Source organism: Nannochloropsis gaditana, assembly GCF_000240725.1.
Source record: "Nannochloropsis gaditana CCMP526 unplaced genomic scaffold scaffold090, whole genome shotgun sequence".
In the NCBI taxonomy this organism is placed as follows: domain Eukaryota; class Eustigmatophyceae; order Eustigmatales; family Monodopsidaceae; genus Microchloropsis; species Microchloropsis gaditana.
This window is the reverse complement of record NW_005803863.1, coordinates 55,435-67,800: the sequence shown is the minus strand read 5'-3', so window position 1 is coordinate 67,800 and position 12,366 is coordinate 55,435. Positions and strand designations below refer to the sequence as shown.

Genomic DNA, 12,366 nt, shown 5'->3' with positions numbered 1-12,366 from the left:
GGGGGTGGCGTGTAGGGACCAGCCATGTCGTCCGCCGCCAGCCAGCGGTGAGAGCCGTAGGGGGGTGGCGTGTAGGGACCAGCCATGTCGTCCGCCGCCAGCCAGCGGTGAGAGCCGTAGGGGGGTGGCGTGTAAGGAGAGTCTGAAATCGATCATGGGGAGACATTAGAGGGGGATGGTTGAGACTGGTATAACTTTCAATTGTATTGTCCAGGGTGTGTGCACTTACATTGCGCAGCACTAGTTCCAAAAAGGAAAGCTGACAGGACACTTAGCGTTGTACGGTGGATGACGGTCATGATCCTGGTAGCTAAGTCTGTGGACGCTGCTTCCCTGAAGAATAGAATGCGAGATAATTACGTCAGATCCTATCAGAGTTGGTATGAAGAAAATCGTGATGCTTGACGGGAGGCATCGACCATGTTATTGCAAAGCGCGGACCGAATGTATTCACAAATGTTCGTGTACGGCACCATGCCCTCATCTGCATTTGCCTACGCATCTCGAAAAGGTTGTCACCAAACAAATTGTAGAAGTTAATATGGTAAGCACTGGATATGCAGCTATCAAACCATCACACAATTCAGACGCAAATAGATCATCAAGGGCGTACACAACATATGATGCATTATTTTTGAGCCGTAAATAGCACGTGTCATCTACGAGATCACGATACGAACCCACTGACAGACTACCAATATGTTTTATAACGCAATTAAGATAGTTTGCTACCGATATGCAGTGGCTTGAAATAATACATAGACATCACAAGAGCGTCAAATGTTTCATGGGGCTTAGCACTGCTGGATTCGTATATGGGTGCTTGCAAGTGCCACGCGTTTGATGAGGGAAAAAATGAAAACTCTGCTGACAAATGCCCCCAACGCATGTGATAGAAATTATCACAGCATTCCTGTACGTGTGCAAGATTGGGGTAGTAAATGATGTATATGCTGAGTGCAGCACCTCAAATCGGGCTGTTCGAAGGAGGGATGGGACCGGACTGAAGGAGAGTGTAGCGGGTTTGGGGCTTAAGATAATCGTCAATTACAAGTCCTGTGAGCCACAATATCGCGGCATTTTGTGCTAAAAAAGATGAGCATCATCTTTCTCAGTTATAGGTACTTTCATAAACCCCTACGCCAAACGTGCACAGACAAAGCGGCCTTTAAGAACTCGAAAACGGGCCCCCCCTCGCGCGTAGCAGCTTTTTATGGGCCATCCAAAGTGTTGACGCAAATGTGAAACGCTTTGCGAAGCAAATAATTGCGAGGTAGGCTTCGACATGTCAAATCAATGGGATAATCAGCCATGAGAAATTCATGTCGCTGATGCAACCTCACATTTTGAACGCAAGAATGGGTTGCTCACTTTATGATTCGTGACCTGACGAGACCGTTACGCAACGGCCCCCCGCCAGGGAGTGGTCCCACTCGCCAATGTTTCATTTTGATTTGAGCGGGCCCCCCCGCTCAAATGCCAATTCAACGGAGGCTGGGCCCGACCATTTTGGGATAAATACAAGACTTTAACCTCAATACTTCGGCACGTCTTTTGGGGGGAAATGTTTTCTGTCGCACAAATACCTGAGCGATGAATCACAGCGCCCTTCGTCAGCAACACCCTGAGCTGATCGAGGAAGCCGACACGCGGCATGCTTTCGACCACTGTGCTGCGAATGGATTATAATATGGTATTATCTTTATGATTATAAGTATACGGTTGAAATTATTGTAATAGGTGAGAGACCACACTGCTGTGGTTGAAATGTCATTATTATGGTCATGAGGGGCCTATCAGCGCTATATTTATGTCGATTCGGTACCTTGCCTGTATTGGTAGGCTGGAGAACTATCTATTTTAGCGACAGGTGTGATATGTTTCAGAGGTATATGTCGACAATACAGGACTATTATTCAAGCTGTGCAGTACTTGTTGCATTGAGCTAGCTCACTCCCTTCCACGCTTTCCTGACGCTACTCATAATTTTAGGCCTGGACTTCTAGTTTTTACGTCTTTGAATTTTACTTAAAATATTGGGTATCCTCTTTGCGACGACATAGAAATGTTACCGTGCACTTACCTCTTTAAAATGTGGATTCACCAGCATGTGACGGGTACTCCCATTCACACACTCAAAAAAAAATGCCACGTTGGAACAAAAACTGAAGATACTTAGATCAATTGCTCGTTACACTCACAGCAGGGCATTGATTAAGGATGATTCTACATTTATTTCTGATAATTGTTATGTTATCTGAATTCTCACATTTTTTAAATTCAAGATTTTCTTTTCCATCACTTATCTCGCTTTGCTAGCAGGCAAGTATTGAAAAAAAAATATAGGCTATACATGTGAACATTTTTAAGCACTGCATAAAAATGGCGCAAATTTTCTTTACAGATTGTGAACCTACTGCATGACAGTAACTCACAGTGTAATGTACAGTGTTTTCAAGTCTTATCCACCTCATTTTCCTTGCTCCTCTTGTGTAGCGCATTCTCTCTGTAACACTCTAGCTCTATTTTACAAAGTCGGGATTCAAGTGAATCTATTTTTCTTTGTAAACACAAGATGATCTCGTTCTTCAGGAGAAGTCTCGGGGAAGGCCGTACGAGGTCTCTGTGGCCAGGCTGTATTTTCCAGCTATCTCCCGTGGTCCGCGTGACGTGAGGCTCTTGAATTGACGTAAGTGGATCGGCTTTATTTGAAGTAACTCGATTTTTTTTTTCTGATTGTGGTGACCAACGAAGGTGCTGAATTCGCCTAATCATCCCGCCCCCTGTCGCTCCATTTTCAGACAGTTGAGAGCTTGGTGACTTTCTATGTGGTGTGGTGCTATCCTCTGCATAATCTGCGAAATTTGCGGGGGCAGCACGAGTTGAATCAACAACGTCGCTCTCACCGCCATTATAAAATTGCGAGGGAGCATGTCTGCGAATAAATGAGCTTTCAATTTTGGTACTTGCGCTGTCAACACCGCGGTATGCAGTATTTTTAATTTCGTTGAGATCTTGCAGAAGGGTTAAAGACGTATTTGTAACGAGATCAGGAGATTCTGTCCGATCAAGAAGACGGACGACTTGGTGCACGGGCTCTTTTCGTATGGCTTCAAGGTCGACCCAGCAGAAACGTTCCAGTACAGATAAGAGATGCCAAAGGTTTGTATTTTTGTACATTACGTTCTCAGAAAAGGTCTTGAAATTCCCTAATTCTGATTTTGGGAATCGCTCTTTGGACGGAGAGGTCCATGCAGATCGCGACGGTATAAATTCCCACACGCCAAACTGGAAACCCCCATGGCTGCACTGAACGCCAAATCCGTAGCCCATATCGACTTTCGCCTCTTCGACTTTGTTGAGCAAGCATTTGACGATATTATGAATTCGGATAAAGCTGGCACTATCACGTTGCCAGTCACCAGACAGGCGCTTTTGTATCGCTATAGAACGTTGATATTTGTGTCGGGGCTGCAAGCGTGCCCGATTACCGCCTGTTCTTAAATTATTATCTCCCCTGTTAAGCTCCTCTAAGCATTTGCTTCCTAGACTGATATGCGTAAAGTTTGTCGGCGACCGTTCAATGTAGAAAGTCAACTTCAACGGCGTACTTTGAAGTTCAAGAGTGATGATCCGCCGGGTGGGTGTCTGCCACAATAGATGCATCTCGGGCTCGCAACTGCCTTTGGAAATGCACTGAACACACACAATACGCTTCGTACTAATGACGACCAGAGTTTCATCCTTTGCGTTCTCCTGAATGATTTCTGTCATTATGACTTTTTCATCTGAGTCCGTATCTGGAAGCTCATCCACCTCATTACGAGCCTCGGTTATGTTTAATTTGCCCGCGACAGCAGATACAACATTCCTTGTAGAATTGAAAACGGTGCGGCCAGCAGCTCCAACAGCAGCCATTGCGGATCCCATATCCGTTTTCAGCCCTCCGATATTATTGACAAGGGGCACAACGTCAGACACAGTGCCCGTCATCACGTCGTCATCCATATAATTTGATTTCTTTGGAGGGTTGTGGCCATATTTTTGCAGGACCATATACCCACGTGCTAACTGTTCATGTGAAGAAGCAAATGGTATGTTTTAATTGTTCGATAGCTAGGAGGGATTTTGCTTTTTCGTCTACTAATTTACAAACCTTGACATCATAGGGTAATAGACGCCCGTCGCTGGCAAATGTGTGTTGAAAATTTTGACGTCGTATGGGATCCAAGCGTCGTTCCATCGAGATTACCATTGCTAAGTCACGGAAGCCATCAGAAGTGTGTGCTACTGCGTCGAGAACGCCGACGATAGGTTTGGCCACGATTCCCACCAGACCATATCCCAATCCCCTGAATAGTCCGCGGCAACCATCTGTATAGATTAAGGAATTCTTTGTGAAAAATCGCTATTTTACACAGAGTTTCATAAAATACTCCATTGCGATAGAACATACCTTTTCGCGCTCCGTAATATGGGTCGGTGACAATTCCTGATATGCCATGATAGATTCCGTGTATAAAATCTTTGGCTGGTCGCAAATATGCATGGCTCCGCTCCCTGGCCAAATGTTCTCGAGATCGCATAAAGCTCATGTCCTTCGAGATTGTGCACAGTACCCCGCTCCCAATGCTTTTACTAATTTTGCCCGCAACGCCCAAAAATCCAGACGTCGTATTCGTCACGAGTGATGACGTGCCTTTGACAACGCCCCGCACAAATGCTCGCGGACTTTTGACCAGCCCCTGCGCTGGCTCATAGAAAAAGTCGATAACCCCGGTTCCCAAACTACTTGCAAAACTCAGCGGGTTCCCAATGATATCGATGCTTCCCACAATCCTGTAGAACTGAAATAGAAAATTCGATGTATAGTGTGCCTGCAATGTTCCCCAGATCTCTGTCGGAGTTTGGAACACGTGAGCAATATTCAGAGAATTCAATTTGATAGAAGCATTCGAAATGCTAGGAATGAGTGGCATCATAACGTCTGTCAATAAATGGAAAATTGTGAAGATTATTGCCATTTGAGGATTCTGCCGAGCAGCCGCTGAAGTCAATTGACCATTCACGATCAGGTGCGATGTGTCCATTTCACCCATGCGTAGTGCTGCTTCGGCCGCCACGTCGGTGCTGCCAATTGCCACCTGCCATACCTTTCGGTCAACCGCGCTCTTGTGGAAGCTGACATTTACCTTGATTGGACACAATTCTAAACGTTCAATGTATACCATCTGCGTCACATAAGGATGTGAATCACCCTCAAGATTTAAGTCATCTTCACCATTACCACATAAACGTACACCAGGACCGTCTTTTGTAGATGTTTTTAAGGAGGACTGCGTGGTAACAAATCGATTTTGGGCTTCATATTGAGAGGGACTTTCCGTAGGTTGCATGTATAAAGCTCGGCTGCGCGGGACCAAGAGTGCACCCTCCGTATTGGTCTGTTCTCCCTCTGAACCAGATGAGTGGAATGATGACGGTAGTCTGGGGGATGGAGAGCTATCTTTTGAAATTTGGTGATAGGTCATGGTATTTACGGCTTGTCGTGCCTGTTCTTCGGACGTTGCTCTGGCTTCTCGTTGTCCTGCGCCATGTTCTTGTCGAAGCTGGGCGTACAGCGTGGAGGATGTAACCAAGTGGTCGACTAGTACTCTCGAAAAGGACTGCCACAGGGCATGGACGAAGGCTTCTTCAACCTTCAAATCTACTTCCTGAAACAAAATGAAAACGTACTTGAGCCGGCATAGACGATCCGGTCTCATAATTTCATTCCTGTCCTTTTGCCGAAAAAGACTGCACTGCAGGAAAGGTTGTGGCATCTGCATTGGCGTAGGACCAAAGATGACCGGTGCCTCGGCGTCGGGCAATTGATTGTCGAACTGCACGTGGGATACTACGATGCTTGCCCGGGTCAAAGCTGGATTGTCAACGTAGCGTGCTTCGATACTACGTACTGTCGTAGACATCAACTCAAGACACTTATACGAGTCCACCATTGATATTGCTATTTCAGTCAAGTATGCCCTAAGATACCCGTTGGTTTTAAAGATGTGAGTGTTTTCACTAGAGGGAATCCACCTGAAGCCCAGCTTGAGACAGGGCTCCGAAATAAAATCTTCGACGGATTCCTTTTCAGAAGTCCATGGACACGGCATTTTGAGGAACTTTCCCTGTTCAGAACGAGTATATACAGAATGCAGCAGCGGAAACCAGCGCACATAATTACCATTGTCATCACAGCAATCAATAAGTGAGCCCAAAGGCATATCAATATGAGCCAGTTCTACATCTTGCAATTCTTGCTCGCTCCAAACGGTGACATGAATTGTTCCAGTTGTATTCAGATGCTCTATCTCCAATGTCAGCTCATTTTTCGCATTTGCAACGTCCCAGCGTGGATATGCACCTGGCTTGGCTTTAGTCGTACGTTCCACATGGAGGCCGTATCGGACAGTTACATAGGAATGTTTTGCTTTGTCTCCCAAATTTAAAGCTTGGAAAGGTCGAATGTGTAAAGTACCGCCAGGGTTGTTAACACAGCGATGCGACCGTGCTGCTTCCTGCTCGAAACTTCGACGTGCCATGCAGTGTTGCATGGCCATAATATGCCGTGTTGATTGTGTCCGAAGCCGTCGCGAAATCCGCTTGAGGTCGTGGAAATAATCGATCGCAAGTGAACGAGTCTGCGGTGGATTTTCCTTAGAGGCGGATCGCACTAATGATAAGAATCTCGTGTCAGAATCCTTCAGGGTGGCCAAATTTGAGACCGCGAGGCACTCTGGAGAAGAAAGAGAACGGTAAGAGCATGTCTGGGTTCGGCCGTCGTATGGATTTGGTCTTTGCGCGTCCTTTTTGCAATATTGCACAGGGTGCGACATTCGTTTTCGCCTTTGCAAGCGGATCAAAGCCATCCGGTCCCTCGTACTTTCAAGTGATGGAGAACCCGTCGTGTGGTCGCAATTTAACGAGATTGATTTGTCGCGATGGTCCTGTGGGCTTTTCCATTCTAGAGGGGTTTCTTGTGGACAACTCTTCCGAAACCCAGCTGGACTCAGTCGTAAGGAATCGTCGGCTTGACGGCTAAAAGCCTCCCCTATCGACTCTACGGCTCCACTTCTTTGTCGTTGTCGTAGGGCCGTTGCTCCTCGAATCTGCGTTTCAATGGTCCTGTTTTATATCGAAGTAGATTAGTGCCTCCCTTTTACTTATTGCAACTGCAAATACGGTCGAGATATTTTAAGGTCCACATCAAAAAAGCCATACTGGGGGCCTTAACATCCATGTCTTATTCATTGATCGGTCGTCATTCGTACCTAAGTTTCAAATTCTCTTTCTGGTGATTCATTAATCCTGGTTCTGGTGTTAGATGGTTTGACTCGCCTGCTTGCTCCATTTCCTCTTTACCCAAATGTTGCTGCTGCACTTCTAAATCTTGCAGCTTGCCTTCAGTCCAATCTTTCAAATTGTGGACTAGGCCCTCGAGTGAATGTACCCATCGCATGCGTAAGTGGATAGCGCCCAAATCTGGCGTTTCTAAGCAACTTTGAAGAGGTTGCTGGAATAATTGTGACTTTCGCGTGAGAAAATACCAACCATCTAGCTCCATTTCATTTTCCAGGAGATCAAGTTGCATATCTATTCTACCCAGGAAATCACTTTTTTTGACAGGACCGTCAAAATCCTTCACTTTGACGTGCACTGAGTATGCTTTTGGGTTGGAAACAGCCTTCGGCGGAACCTTGAATACGAATGACTGGTTTTGCCATTTGGGATTTAAAGTCTTTTCAATCACATATGTGGTAAAGTGCTGCTGATACCTAGGATCCCTTCTCAGCAATTTGTCTTGAATTTTCAGATAGACTTGAACAAAGGGATCTGACAGGCCTGAAATGTCCTTTGCCTGTAAACCTTTTGCTTCTATGACCTCCACTAGCAGGTGATGGCGTCCTCGTACGTGTATATCAGCATCATGAATCTCGGCCTGGAGACCTCCGATCGCATTTTCGACAGCATCTAAATTGAAATTCTTCGTTTGGTCCCGCGGCATCACTTCACGTTTCTCTTCTGCAAGGTTTGCAAGTTCCTCCATCAATTGACTATAAATGTCTCGGTGCTGCACGTACACCTGCCGTAGTTTAGATAGCTCCTCTCGCCGCCTCTTTAGGCTCATTCGTTCGTCAGCCGATCCATCTTTTGATACGTTTAAGACCCGAGTCGTCCCTTCCGTTCCTATGCGAGCAGTGAGACAGTGGCCATCGTCTGTATAGGGCTCGTGGAGCGGGATGGGGTGCGCGCGGCCAATTCCGTCCAATCGAATTCGAACGCCAGGTATCTTGGCAAACAAAATATTCGGAACTCCTTGACGAAAAATTCTTGACTGCCTTTCCCGTATTGCAGCTGGATGAGCATCCATCCCTCGCATACCAAGCATTCCTTGCCTAGGAGCGACGCGAAGATCAAGCTTACGAGATTTCATCGGTTCTTCCCACGTATAGATGCTTGATTCGTGCGGAGCCAAAGTATTCCACGGGTGCATCTCACAACCCGCTTGCCTATAATGAATCATGAAATTTTTCGTCCTATTCACAATGCGATAGGGCGGGCTTACTTGTGGATCTAGCTTGCCAACTATAACGTATACACACGGCCCGATTGGTTTCAATTGGACTGTAATGTATTCCGGTCCATCCTATTTGCGGGTTGTATGAGTGTTATTAATGTTCCTTGACAATGAGTCCCATGATCCCCAGACCACCATTCACAATCCATGTAAGGGGGCCTAACGTACCATTTGAGATCGTTTTGTACAATGTATTTGCTGTGAACTTGAAATAAGTTGTCCCAGCGCTCGCAAACGGAGAAGACGCAAGTTTTCCTCTTGAGTTCGGAACCTTAATGTCGCACCTGTAGTTGTCAGGAGCCCTTTCAGAGCAGCGATAATTTTTTTAAAATCTTTACCCGTGATGGGCTGGCCCTCAATAGCCAAGAGTACGTCACCCTTATGAATTTCTGTCTTCTCCGCCCACCGATTCTTTTTCAGAGCCTTGACAATTAGCATTTCGTGATTCCAATCTGTTTCTAGCCAAAGCCCGATCTCCTGCCCTGGGGGCAATTGAATATCGAATTCGGGATTCTTTCTAGTCATAAGATGCCTTACGCGCGATAAATCAGTAAGCCTGGTGAGTCTTAGGCATAAGTCTGCACCAGCATCGATAAGGAAGGGTGCACTTTTATCATAGCCACCCTGAAGTTGGACAGTCACACGCTTCTCAGAGCTCCTAGGTAGATGAGCCTGAGCGATGCAGTGACTGCCAATCTCATCAGATATGTGACCCAGGCGGAAGTATGTTGAGTCCTGAGAAAGGTATAGAGGGAGTGGGTGTCTGTTCCAGACGACATACCGAGGACAAAAGAATACAACTTTTGTGAATTGTCCGAGCCTGCCTGGGGCTACATTTATTATGAACCCGATTTCCATATCGCCCCATTGCGGGTGCCGTACTGTTATCACTTGATTGACTCCAACTGTATCCAGCGAAAAACTTTTCGACCAGGCAGAATCATTGACCTTGATTTTTAAGCGCTGTAGTCCCAAGCTTAATGGGGTTTCCTCGGAATAATTGAACATAAACGAAGCTTCGCAAAGCTCAAATAGCCCGTATGAATCAGTAAAATGCGTAGACATTCGAGAGGTATTGGTTTGAAAACCACCCTTCACCTTGTGGTGAAATTTAGACAGTCCTAATTCACCAGGGAACTGCTTATGCCGCCTCTTATCCCTTTCTAAAATACAAGCGGGGGAATGATCGGATTTTGGCCCAATTCCGCCCCAGGATGGATTAATCTCATGGAATCCCATCAATGGCCGGTAGCTCTCGTCGACAGCATTGCGACATGGGGAAGGGGCTTTCGTTGCACCCTCTTTCCCTGACTTTCCTTCTGCAGTCACTGCAGATGCGGTAATCATGGTTGTGCTTGTTTTCAACGTCCCAGCGGGAGTATTCGACTTGCCCTCTTGTATGTAGGTCAGCAGGCAATTTGTATTGTTCACCAACCAGTATGGGCAGTACAAGATGGTTCGCCGTTGTCCCGCACCGCCAACTTGATGCTCCAGTTGGAGAAGCAGTTTCTGATTTTCAGCGTCCACCATGGTTATAAACTTCGCCACGTCATGGTCTATAGCCTCCATGCCTCGTAGTGCTCCACCGCCTTTATGAATAAGAACACTTTCAGTGCTGCGACAGTCCTCAGTTTGGACGTCGAGAAGCACTGAACAGTCGACTCGGACGTCATGGATAGGCATTGATTGACCGGCTTGCAGATGCGCCTTCCAAAGCATGGCTTTACTCGTAAAATCATAAAGCCTGAAGACGCAAGCCTCAGGCAATAAGTTTTCCAGGACGAGGGGCGGATGAATGACGATCATGTAGTCTAAAGGTCCGTGAATTGGCTCCACATTCTTACTATCCCAGTGAGTTCCACTTCCTGCTCCCCTTTGCAAACCATCTTTCATGGTATTCGGATTATCATCAGCGCAACCATCAACATCATTCTTCTTAAATTTAGTCCGGATTATCTCCACACAATAACTAACAGAAGATGCGGTACTGGTGTCATGTGATGGAGTAGAAAAGTACGAAGGAACCTGACTAGCTTGACCGACGTCATGTAGTACGGGGCATAGAAGGTGTTTGGTATGTCGCTGCAAGACGTTATTAGTCAATGAAACAGGAGATTTCTCTCCAACTGGTTCATGATCTCCTTGAGTTTTAGCCCATGTCGTAAATAGCCGCGCCGATTCATCCACCAGCATCTTAAGATCCACTGGTTCTGTGCTAAATTGGACTTCTGCATAAGATTGAGGATGTCTTGCAGGAGCTCTTGCTACCATCGAAGCTCTCCATTTTTGCGGTCTGATCCACAGCCTTCCTAAACTTGGCAGAAATCCCGATCCCGCGGCAGAATCTATTGCAAGTCGCAAAAGACTGAGTGGCACGTTGTACATTTCACCAGGGGCTAAGTTTGTCAGCGAGGATCCTGCTCGATCCACCCCTTCGTCCTCTGCGGCTATTCTTACAGTGCCCTCGCAATTAGGTCGAAAATCAGAACTCGGATGGACCGCCATTTCAATTTTGTGCTTTGTACAGTTTTTGACCCGGAACACAGATCGAAGGGTCAATTGTCGACACCCGTTTACAACACGCACTTCGCTTACAAGCTTGAAAGCATTACGGATCTTCCAATCTTCTAGAAGGCGCTCTGCATGTGGAAGTCCGTGTAGTGGCCATAAGCTTTGAAATTGGAGCCCGAGCGCGTCCGCTGAGACACATGAGAGCCATCGATAATCCTTCGGCTGTACACAAATTATCCAACTTTTGTTCAATATTGTGGGAAGAGTTAGTCTTCGATTTTTTCCGCACTCACTGTTTCTGGTCGCGTGTTTCCCCCGCTCATCGTCAGGAAGAAATAGATCGCTGTCGATGTCAAATGGTACCTCAACAGGCTTTAAATTTTGTAAAGCTGTCATGGTCGCTCCAAATGGTAAGGGACAAATCACTCCATGCTCCAGATATTGCAAAGATGCATTGGTATTATTGTAGACAGCATGGGGCTGGAAGCACCGCAAGACTTCACCCGTTAAGTTGCATATTGAAAAGGGTGTTCGTACTCCAGGTGATAGAACAGGGGGAGTCTCATGCTTGAAATGAAGGTAACCCTTATCGGACGTTGAAGAAGGCATCGATGGTAGAGCATCCATCTGAGCATGTTTCAGGCTGGTAGGATGGGATGAATCTCGAATAGACTCTGGCATAGCGTCATCAAAACGTTTTTCTGTGGGGCTATCGCCGAATATTGAAGCGTGAAGCTGAGCATCGTTGGCTGTAGTAAATAGTGATAGGTATAGCTCCTCAAATTTCATGATATCCACATCAATCTGTTCAGCGGCACGTAATGTGTGCCCAAGAGTTTGAAGAAGCGCACTTGAGACAATTACGTGTAAGGGACAGTAAGAACGAAGTGTTAGGCCTTTGCCACGATCGTTAGCATCTTCGTACAGCGCTCTAAACGCGTACGGCTCCAGAAGAGGTTCCCAGCACTTGAGCTTGATGTTGAAATAGTCGCTCCAAAGCCGTGCATGGAGACTTACGTTCAAAGACCACGACGACGGTTGCCTCGGACTACAGCCGAGAGCTGCTTTTGATAGTAGGCTTGAAGTTTGATCGATTTCCTTTTCAGGACCTTGACAGTCTTCATCGTCCATCTTACAGGCACTTAAGACGGCTGAAGAGATAGATATTGATGAATTATCGGAGTTGGGACCGTGATAAATCATAGCGTTGAGCTCACCCAGCACCAGTTTCA

The 12,366-nt window shown here is 46.4% G+C and overlaps 2 protein-coding genes across 2 annotated transcripts; one reads left to right on the top strand and one right to left on the bottom strand.

Annotated features, from left to right (window-relative positions):
• Positions 1–9,435: 9,435 nt before the first annotated feature.
• On the top strand, positions 9,436–9,571 carry NGA_2107100 (uncharacterized protein; the record flags this gene model as incomplete). The annotated part of the gene is made up of 1 exon (XM_005855824.1): positions 9,436–9,571. A coding segment is annotated over one exon (136 nt), but the record flags the coding sequence as incomplete, so codon positions are not given.
• Positions 9,572–10,248: 677 nt separating this feature from the next.
• NGA_2107600 (vacuolar protein sorting-associated protein vps13) lies at positions 10,249–10,439 on the bottom strand (the record flags this gene model as incomplete). The annotated part of the gene is made up of 1 exon (XM_005855825.1): positions 10,249–10,439. A coding segment is annotated over one exon (191 nt), but the record flags the coding sequence as incomplete, so codon positions are not given.
• Between the last annotated feature and the right edge of the window lie 1,927 nt (positions 10,440–12,366).